The sequence below is a fragment of the Sciurus carolinensis genome, chromosome 16 (assembly GCF_902686445.1).
Source record: "Sciurus carolinensis chromosome 16, mSciCar1.2, whole genome shotgun sequence".
Classification (NCBI taxonomy): domain Eukaryota; kingdom Metazoa; phylum Chordata; class Mammalia; order Rodentia; family Sciuridae; genus Sciurus; species Sciurus carolinensis.
Genome location: NC_062228.1, coordinates 65611599 through 65622016, shown reverse-complemented (window position 1 = coordinate 65622016; position 10418 = coordinate 65611599). Strand labels below are relative to the sequence as shown.

The 10418-nt window shown below is 53.0% G+C and overlaps 1 protein-coding gene across 1 annotated transcript; it reads right to left on the bottom strand.

Annotated features, from left to right (window-relative positions):
* Zscan5b (zinc finger and SCAN domain containing 5B) lies at window positions 1-3602 on the bottom strand. The gene is made up of 4 exons (XM_047527267.1): window positions 3201-3602; window positions 1881-2066; window positions 901-1048; window positions 1-728 (listed from the first exon to the last, which is right to left on the bottom strand). Exons 1-4 carry the CDS (start codon window positions 3600-3602, stop codon window positions 1-3), a joined length of 1464 nt encoding a protein of 487 aa, XP_047383223.1.
* Window positions 3603-10418: the final 6816 nt, after the last annotated feature.

Here is a 10418-nt window from a genome sequence, read left to right as displayed (position 1 = left end):
CTAAACCTGGCTGTGGGACCGCGCGTGCATTTTCCTGTGGCGCTTGGAGGTCCCAAGCTGGCGGAAGGCGCGACCGCACACGTCGCATGTGTAGGGCTTGACCTGGTTGTGGATGCGCCGGTGCACGTTCAGGTTGCCCTTGTGGCTGAAGCACTTCTTGCAATCTGCACACTGGAAGGGCTTCTCCTGGGTGTGGACCCTCCGGTGGCCCTGCAGGGTGGACTCGTGCGTGAACTGCTTGTGGCAGACCCCGCACTCGAAGGGCCTCTCGCCAGTGTGGATGCGCTGGTGCACGCGGAGGTCTGAGGCCTGCATGAACCCCTTCCTGCAGTCCCCGCACTTGAAGGGCCTCTCTCCCGTGTGGGTCCGCTGGTGGATGACCAGCTGAGACCTGTAGCAGAAGCTCTTCTTGCACACGCTGCATTCCTGCCGGGCCCTACGGACGGTTTCTTCGACAGCAGGAGGACCTGCAGGTGGCCCAGAGCTCGGAGGAACAACTGAATTTAACTCAACTTGTCCTGAGAATTGTCTGCTGTCAGAATCCGGGTGGGTCCCTGGGGAAGCTTCCTGGGAAGCGGGGGCCTGGTCTCTTCTCCTCCTTTTGGAATGTCTCAGCGTGGGAGGATCTTCCGGGTCCTCAACCAACCCTTCTCCCGGCCCATTGCGGGAGGAACGTGCGCCCGCCGGCACATTTTTAGTAGAAACTTCTTGGGGCTTTTTCCCGGAATCTGCTGGAAGAAGGAATACACAGAGCACTTCCTCAGGAGCCTTCTCAAGGCTGCCCAAGTCCTGGGGACTGAGTGCTGGCGGTGTGGAAAGGCTAGCCTGCCATGGCTGCTGACCCCAGCTCCCCCAGGTGGCAGGTGGGCAGGAGGGCCTGGGGTCCCAGCTCCTACTCACCAGGACCCCGTAGAAGTGCAGGCTCTGGAGACCCCTGGGGAGGGGCCACTTCTCCATTTTCCGTCAGATTCTCCCCCAGCTTCTGCTGGCCTCTCCGCCCCTCCAGGTCTCCTTCCTCAGGAATGGGCTCTGGCAGGACTTCTTCACCCTGTAGAGTGGCAAACAGAATTGTAAGCAGGTCAAATCGGATGGAGCAGGGAAATCTCTCTCTTCCTGATCTGGTCCACCCACTTTTCCAAATTTGGTGGAGCTGTCTGGACCACTCCAGGGCCCGAATAAGCATCCTCAGCTACTTTCCAGGTCCACCACTGATCTGTGGCCACCACCCTCCCTCAAGGCCCACTCCAGGGTGGTCTTCTCCTCTACCTGTCAGGGCACTTCTCCCTGCCGAGCCCCTCCCGGCCCCCACTGTGCTCCTGACCCCGACTGGGGTACTACTGCTGGGTGATTCCTGATGCTGGGTGATTCCCACTGCTGGGTGATTCCCGCTGCTGGGTGATTCTCACTGCTGGGTGATTCTTTCAGGTGGGGGGCCTCGCTGTACCATGTGAGCCTCCCTGACCTCTGCCAACAGGACACCACCAACAACAGTCTTGCCATGTCCACAGAGAAGGACAAACCAGGACATTGCCAGATATCTTGAGGGAGGCAAAGCCACTCCAACTGAGAACCACGCCTTCAATTAAGGAATTAACAAGTTTCAGAAACTTGGTCCTTGTGGCCAGTTGTTCCCTAAACGTGTCTGTGGAGATTGGATCCAGCTCTTCCACTGTGGCAAGCAGACCCAGTCCTGCTTCACTGGGGACCAGTCTCCCCACATCCTTACTCTCGGAGCTTTGAGGGGGAGAGGGACGGGAGCTGCTGCGTTTTCCTGTTCCCATCAGCCGTGGCCAACGGTCCAGTCCCACCCCGCATCTCTCAGTACACCAGTGTCCTCTGGCACCTTTTCCTGCCTCCCCCAGAGACAGACCCATGCTCACCTGGCCCTCTGGTGGGCTCTGAAGCTGCGGGTCAGCCTGGCTGCTCCGGGGAGGCACCTCTCTAGCAGAGGAGGGGCACTTGATGGACAAGTCCATCACGACGTCTGACTCACCAGCTGCAGCTTCAGCAGTCTGAGCATCTGGATTCCGAACAAGGAATTTCTCTCCTTCTATGATGACTACAGACTGTGGGGGGGACAGGACCAGACACCCCGTGAGAACCCAGGGGCTCCGACTCCAGTCCCAGCCCTGAGAACACTCAGGTCCTGCTCTAGTGCTTTGCCTGGTCCCTCTCCTGACACAAAATCCTCTCCGCCGTGCCATCCCATCTGATCAGCCATCCTGTTTCCAGCACCTGCCTCATGGCTGGAACGCTTCAGGAGCTACAGAACAGGGTTCTCCAGAAGGGAGGACCCCCGACCCGGGGCTTGGCAATCCCAGCACTCTCCGTACTGTGGACCAGGGATTCTTTGTTGTGGTCTGCGGGTCCTCCCCAGCACTGTGGGTGTTTGCTGCAGGTTTCTGCCCACTAGAAGCCAACAGCATCATAACAATGCATCTCCAGATGGGACAGATTCCCTTGGGGAGAAGTCCTCACCCTGCCACTGGGCAGGATTGCTTAGATTACAATCGGGCTGTCTTACCTGCTTTCTGTCTCAATGTCTTAAAAAGTAAAACAAAATGCTAATTTAAAAATTCAAAGGTTAGGCTTGCCCAGCTTTGCTGAATAACCCCACCTGACTTGCTCTGTCTGGACCTGGCCCCGTCCCCAGGTGCCTGTCCTGCAGTGGCTGGCCGGGGAAGCCCCTGTAACCCGGGCTGACATCCTGCAGCTCCCTGGGGCAATTTCTGCAGTTTTATCAAAGCTTATTGTTCCCATTGTTGAGTCACCCTTAGAATTTCCCACCAACCACACCACACACAGGGGAAGCACCAGAGTTGTCAAGCAGACTCTGCAGGAGGCCTAACTCCCTCGGATGCTTTCTGAGAAAGGCTGAAATGTGTTACGGTGAACACCTAAAGGACGGCCTTGCCCCCATGTGGTCACAGACCAGTGCTCTCTACCTGGAGCAGGTCATGTTTGGGGCTGGGCCACTCTGCTCTGGGGACGGTCCCCTGCCTCACAGGGGGGTTAGCAGCATCTCTCACCTCCACCCACCAGGTGCAGGTAGTTCCTCCTCCTGCCCCAGGCCTTGCTAAGTGTCCCTCATGGGGCACCCTCTCCTCCGGGTGAGAGTCGGCCTGATGCCCATCCCCGTGGGCTGTGCCCACAGCCCAGGGTCTGCTGTCCTCCCCATACCCCGTGGAGGCCACACTCACCCACTTCTTGGGCCTCCTGTGGCTCCTGAGCATCTCCTCTAGCTCCTGGCACCTCTGCACACCACTCTCCCTGACCAGGACCTGGAGGTCCTCGGGCATGGAGATCATAAATTGCTCCAGGACGAGCTGGTCCAGGATCTCCTCCTTGGTGTGCAGCTCGGGCCTCAGCCACAGGCGGCACAGCTCGGAGAGCCTCCGCAGGTCCTGAATGGGGTCCGAGCCCCGGGCCGCACTGAACGTTCTGAAGCTCACGTGCCAGGTCTCAGGGCTGCAGTGCGGCCCTCCCACTCGGTGTTCTTGGGACGGTGAGGACAGGGGCTGCTCCAGCCCAGGGCCGTCCTGTGGCTTTTCTTGAGCCAGTGAAAATGGCGGTTCTGCCGCCGTCTGTGGCGGGCTCTCCATCGGTCTCTGATGCGCTTGTCTACAAGCCAGGAAGCGGCGCTGCTGAACGGCTCTCTTCTCAGTGAGGACTGCCGGCAGTTCAGAAGTCTGGGGGAAGAGTGAGCTGCTCCGTCCAACTGCACTCCACTCACCCCACTCCGGAATCCCACCCCAGACCCCCCGGGCAGTGTGGTCAGTGGGGAGTCGACCCACTCCATTATTCTTCCAACACCCACACGCCATGGCCTGCTTTGGCTTTAGGGCATGAATGACCCTGGACTGATCTCTGTAGGTCCAAAGGTGGGATCAATTTTCCCATCTGAAAATAGGGGCTTTATTGTCATGCACACCGCTGCTCCTGGGCCATACTCTTCAACCTCAACTAGACAGAATAGTTGTATGAAGCTCCGAGAATCTATTGCATCAGCAACATCAGTTCTTAAATCACCCCATCAAGACAAGGTGCAGAGCGAAAATTGCGTTTAGTCAGAATTATGGAGATGGAGAAAGACAAAAGTATTTACGCCCTGAGAATCCTGTGTGATGTAGCAATTTTGGAAATTGGGGCCCCAACTTGACCCCCATCACATTTCCTTGCTGATCTCAGAATATTTATTTGTTCCAGGAAAAGGAGGGTATAAAAGGATCCTCAAGCCAGGTTCGGTGATTCACACCTGTAATCCCAGCGGCTCAGGAGGCTGAGGCAGGAGGATAGCAAGTTCAAAACCTGCCTCAGCCTCTTATTGAGGTCCTACACAAGTCAGCAAGACCCTGTCTCTAAATAGAATACAAAAATGGGCTGGGGATGTGGCTCAGTGGCTGAACAACCCTGGGTTCGATCCCTGGTACCATTAAAAAAAAAAAAAAAAAATGATCCTCAGAGAACTAGGCTCCTATCCTATATAAGTATTTTTGTCATTGTAGTAAAACATTAAAAATAAAATTTACCATTCTAATCCAACTAAAGTGCATAACTTCCTGGCATTAAGAACATGCACACATTGTACAACTATAGCCACTAATTCCAGAATCTTCTTGTCATTCCAAAAGGAAACCCCATTAAGCAGTCCCTCTCTGCACCACAACCCCAACAACCTAATCCACTTCCTGTCTCTGCAGATTTACCTGCTCATCCCAGAAAATGGGTTAAACACTGAATGCTCTGAAATTTTCAGGAAGCAGGATCTTAAGAGAAAGGTCACCAACTCTGACTCACTCCTTACACCACAGAGACTTGCATTGGTTATCACACTGTAGCCTCACACACTTGCACAATTAGAATTAAAATAAATGAAGCCAGGCACTGCAGCACATGCCTGTGGTCCCAACTACTCTGGAGGCTGAGGCAGGAGGATCGAGAGTTCAAAGCCACCCTCAGCAACTTAGTGAGGCCTTAAGTAACTCAGCAAGACCCTGTCTCAAAATTGAAAATAAAAAGGGTTGGGGATGTGGCTCAGTGGTTAAGTGCCCCTGGGTTCAGTCCCTGGTACCAATAAATAAATAGATAAATAGGTAGATAAAATAAGGAGGCCTAGGGTGGTGACTCAGTGGTAGAGCACTTGCTTAGTATGCACACAGCCCTGGGTTCAGTCCCAAGCACTTTTTTTTTTTTTTTTTTTTTTTTTTTGCGCGGTGCTGGGGATAGAACTCAGGGACTTGTGTTTGCAACCCAAGCACTCCACCGACTGAGCTATCTCCCCAACCCCCAGTACTTCAAAAAAAGATTAAAATAAGGGGTCTGGGGAGATAGCTCAGTCAGTAGAGTGCTTGCCTTGATAGGGCCCTGGGTTCAAATCTCCAACACCGCCCAAAAAAAAAAAAAAAAAAGATTAAAATAAAATGAAAGAAGGCTGGGGTTGTGGCTCAGTGGTGGCACGCTTGCCTAGCACGAGTGAGGCACTGGGTTCGATTCTCAGCATTGAATAAAAATAAATAAGTAAAATAAAGTTTTAAAAAAAAAACTTAAAAAACTAAAAAAACTAAATCTACAGCCGCCCTGGATCACCAGTCCCACGCTGGGTGTGCATCCAAAGGAAAATCAGCCAGCAAACTCAGAAGCAAAGCGGACTAGGGTGCCCGGCGGGGCGGGGCGGGGAGAGGTCAAGAGCGCCTCTTCAGTTAGACAAGAGGAAGAAGAGCCAAAGGACTGGCCCACGCACGACGCCGCAGGTGCAGCGGGGAGCTGTGTGCTAGGTGCCGCCATCTGGGGTGCACACGTCAAAGCTTCACACACAGCACAGACATGGAATTCTTATTTACCTGTTAAGAATGAATTCTGGGGCCTGGGTGTGGCTCAGTGGTATAGCACTTGCCTAGCATGTGCAAGGTCCTGGGGTCAATTCCCAGCACCCGGTGGAGAAAAAATTAACTCTAGAAAGAGAAAAGTCAGGCTGGAATTCTGAGTCACAGGAATTTCATGCTACTGGGAATCACTTCTTAACTGCTCAGTAGTCATTTAGAGTTCCTTTCCATAATAAAGCAAGCCCCAGGACCCCAGGGGAAGCACAAAATGGGGTACGTAAGCCCTGGGACCTGGGAGTGGCCTGGCAGAGGAGCAGGCTGCCTCGTTGGTGACCGGTAGTCCACGCTGGACATGTGGCCAGGGGTAAGCAAGTCACACTACTGCTGGACCCGCAGCTCCCGACCCGCTCTGCTATCCAGCACACGGGAGCCAGGGGTGCCTCCAAACATGCAGGGGACAGCTCCTCAGAACAACAGAAAAGACCTGGCCCAGGACCACCCCAGACGCACCCCGGAACACAACACAGCCCCCTCGGGCTCCCATCTCACAGTCACAAAGCCAGCAGTGCCCATCAGGACAGGACTTCCACGGGGGCTCAGAGCTAAGCAGGCGAACACAGGCCAGGCCTTCTGCAGCCAACCTCCGTCCACCCAGACCACTCACCTGCCTCCTCTCTCCTGACCTCCTCTCCTGGCCTTCAGTCTCTGGCATCTGGGCTCCACTCTTGGAAGCGTCTCTATTTATAGCAGGCCTCACTTCCTGTTACCTGACCCCACCCAAGGTTGGTGGATCAAACTCCCGAGTTGATGGGATAAACTAACCAGGGTAAACCCATCAGGAGGAAACGGATTTATTAAACACACCTACTTTGAGTACATTTCTCTGGGCTGCAGAAGTGTCACACGCTTCACAAGTTTTAAAGGGGCACAGTTTTAGCCAGTTTGGGTCCATCTTTATATATATATGATTTCATTTAAAATACACTGACAGGGCTGGGTGACTCAGTGGCAGAGTGCCTGCCTAGCATGCATGAGGTACTGGGTTTGATCCTCAGCGCTGCAAAATAAATAAACGAATAGATAGATAAACTGGAAGGGAAAGGACTGGAACAGATTTCCAGGAATGCCTTTAGAACCCAGAGGCTGGAGGGTCCTGGTAGCTGGACAGCCAGGTGGGGGCGCAGGGTGTGGAGTCTCTGCACAGCCACACCCTGTCCTATGCATCTCTTCCTAGAATGTCCCTCACAATAAACCAGCCAGCGTGCACATGGGTTTCCCTGAGTTCTGTGGCCCACTCCAGCGGATTAGCCAAGCCCAGGGACCCCAGCTGGGAGCTGGCTGGTGGGACGTTCAGAGGCCTGGGTTCTGACCCTACCTCCAGGGAGCTGGTGTAGGGACTGAGCTGGACGAGGATGCCCAGGGTGTCCCTGCAGGACTGCTTGGTGAGAGAAGTCCCCCACGATTTGGTGACCTGGGATTGCAGAAGTACGCTTTGTCCAACTGAGTGCATGATCATGGAAAGTCTGGGTTGGGTTTCGTCTTTGCCCTTCGATACCAAAAATCACTGAACTGTGCACTACCAAAGTGGAGATTTCACAGTGTGTTCTTTACATCTCGATAAAACTGTGATTCTTTTTTTTCAAAAAGGCAGCAAAGGAGAAAGGAAAGGAGAGAGAGGTGGCGATTGTGTCACTGAATCCCCCAAAGTGCGGAAGACAGCAGTGTCTTAAAGAGAGCAGTTCACAGGAGGCTGATGAGTAGCAAGCTGGCGGTTGGATCTGACCTGTGCACGGCTTTGACAGTACTAAGTCCCAGATCACGGAAAAATGAAAGGTAGATACTCAATAACAATATTGATGATAGTGTAACTTGTTCTCAACAGCTTGGAATTAATATGTTAAAACTTTTGCTCAAACTCGATTCAATCACGGACTCAACATCCGTCAACGTACCCTTTTATAGAATCAGTGGAAACCAGAGAAAAACAGGACCACTCTGTTCCACTCCGGGCGCCGGGGGTAGTTTCTGGGTGCACTCAGGCCCCCACACAGAACCTGAGCTCTCGACTCCCGACTCCCGGCTGTGCCTGACAAGTTCAGAAAAGACTTCGTGTGGGATCTGAACTGTGTGCATTGCAGAGTCCACACTGACTTAATTAAGGGTCGGGCATAATTAGGGTACAATTTTGGAAGCGCCCAATGTCCGTAGGATGACAGACAAAATTCATTCAAAGAACAAAAAAACAAAACCGGGATTGCTTTTTCCTTTTGACACCAGAGGTGCTGATAAGAAGTCAGTGGAGGGCGGACCTAGCCAGTGCGTCTGTCATCCCAGCTGCTCAGGAGACTGAGGCAGAGAATTCCAAGTTCAAGGCCAGACTGACAATTTGGCGAGATCCTGTCTTTGAAATGAAAGGCAAGGAAACGCCGAGGTGCGGCTTGGTGGTAGAGCATTTGCCTTGTATTCCCGAGGTCCGGGTTTCAATCCTCAGCACCACAAAAATATCTTACAAATTAAAAAAAAAAAAAAAAATAAGAGTGGACTCATATCTGGAGTCCACTATCTACCTACCCAGAGGGCAAAAATCCTCCACTCTGGAAACCGGCCCTCTGGGGCTTTGTATCTGCTGAGTTCTGATGGAGAGGAACCTGTCTGAGCGAGGTGAGGGGCACACCCCACCTCGTGGGGCCTCAACTCCACAGAAGCCCACCGGGGCTCGGTGGGTAGACTTGGAGCCTGAGTCTGGATTTTCTCTCTCTCCCTCTCTCCCTTTTCTCTCTCTCTCTTTAATGATTTCTTCTTTTAGTTGTTGATGGACCCTTTATTTTATTTATTTTATGTGGTGCTGAGGATTGAACCCAGTGCCTCAGGCATGCTAGGCAAGAATCCAGCCCAGCCCTGGATTCTCTTGATTACATCACCAGATCCCTTTCCAAACAAAAGGCTTTCATTCAAAGCTTAATTGCAAGTCTATTTGCTTTCCACCTTTAATGGGATATAATTAATTGACCAAACTCTTACATAAAGGGTACACAGCTTGATTTTTAAAATCAATTCTTTATTTTAGTTGACAAATAGTAATTGTTCACACTCACGGGATAGAGTGTTAGGCTTCAATGTGTGTGTATGCTGTGGCGTGATTAAATCAAGCCGATCAGCCTACTCAGTGCCTCTTCTATTTTTTGTGTGGTGAGAACATCTAGAATCTACTTCAGGGGCTTTGAGCGCCTCTCGCAGCCTACTCTGCTGTACCTATCGGAGAGCTACCTTCACCTTCAAAAACTCTGTTTTAAAAAATCGACTTTAGCAATTTCAAAACCTGCAATACATTATTAACTGTGGTTACCATGCTGATGCTTTGATAATATGTGAACATTGTTGAACGCTCACCTCGGTGGGGCAATTAACAGCCATCAACAAACACGGCTACCCTTTTTTTTTTTTTTTTTGGTGCGGGGTTTGAACCCAGGAGCACTTAACCATTGAGCCCCAGCCCCAGCCCTTTTATATTTTTCATATGGGGTCTCACTAAGTCGCTTAGGCCCTGGCTGAAGTTGGCTTTGAAGTTGTGATCCTCCTGCCTCAGCCTCCTGAGCCGCTGGGATTGCAGGTGTGTGTCCCTGAGCCCCGCCCGTTTCCTTTTCTTGTGTGTATGGTAAGATACTTAAGATCTTAAGTAATTTTTTTTTCTTTTTTGGTACTAGGGATTGAGCCCCAGGGTGCTTCACCACTGAGCCACATCCCCAGCCCTTTGTACTTTTTATTTTGAGACAGACTAAGTTGCTGAAGCCAGCCTTGAACTTGCAATCCTCCTGCCTCAGCCTCCCCCATCACTGGGATCACAGTTGTGGGCACTGAGCCCAGCTCTCTTTGCAGATTCGGAGTGCAGTGGCCCCTGTCCTTGGGAGACACCTCCAAGAGCCCCAAGATGCCGGGAACCTCGGGAGGTCGCCCACTCTGGACACAGCGCTGTGCTGGCTGTGGAGTTGCTCCAAGGCAGGTCTGTGTCTGCTGGTGGGGCAGAGGGGTGACTGCTTCCTGGAGTCTGGGGCTCGGTGGGGGGAGGTGGTAAACGTTCTGTAACCAGGCCGCCGGCGATGGTGTTACCAAGACGCAGATGCCTGGACCCAGAGTCATAGAAACGCACCCTGGACCCAGGAGGAGCCCGGAGGGAGCAGCACACAGAGACGGGAGCCCCAGGTTGACCCCAGCAGAGCCAAAGGCATCCACGGAGGCAGGACTCTGCCTCTGGGGTCCTCAGCACTGAGTGCCTCGGTCCTACCTGCTCCTCCTCTCCTGGCCTCCTCGAGAGTAGCAGGCCTCCCCCCCACATCCTGGCTGCTCAGGGGTGCATTCTGCCCTGCTCACGAGGTCCAGGCAGTTGGTGGCCTGGGCGGCTGCTCTGTGGTGCACGGCCCTTATCTCTGGAAAGCCTCATCGTTCTCAGCAGGCCAGACCCTGCCCTGGCTGTGGCTGGCATTTCTGCTGACCACGGTCTCAGGAGGCTGAGCTGACGGCCAGCTCCCGGCCTATCCTCCCACCCCCAAAGCCTTGAAGACGAGCTGACCGTCTTTCTAGTGTGGTGCTGACCCCCAA

Bases quoted from the DNA above. Each gene is read 5' to 3' on its own strand.
- Zscan5b (XM_047527267.1), bottom strand. From the start codon at position 3,602: ATGGAGAGCCCGCCACAGACGGCGGCAGAACCGCCATTTTCACTGGCT. The intron at 2,067-3,200 runs GTGAGTGTGGCC...TCCCCCCCACAG, and splicing joins ACAGGAGGCCCAAGAAGTGG to TCTGTAGTCATCATAGAAGG. The intron at 729-900 runs GTGAGTAGGAGC...TTCTTCCAGCAG, and splicing joins TGCACTTCTACGGGGTCCTG to ATTCCGGGAAAAAGCCCCAA.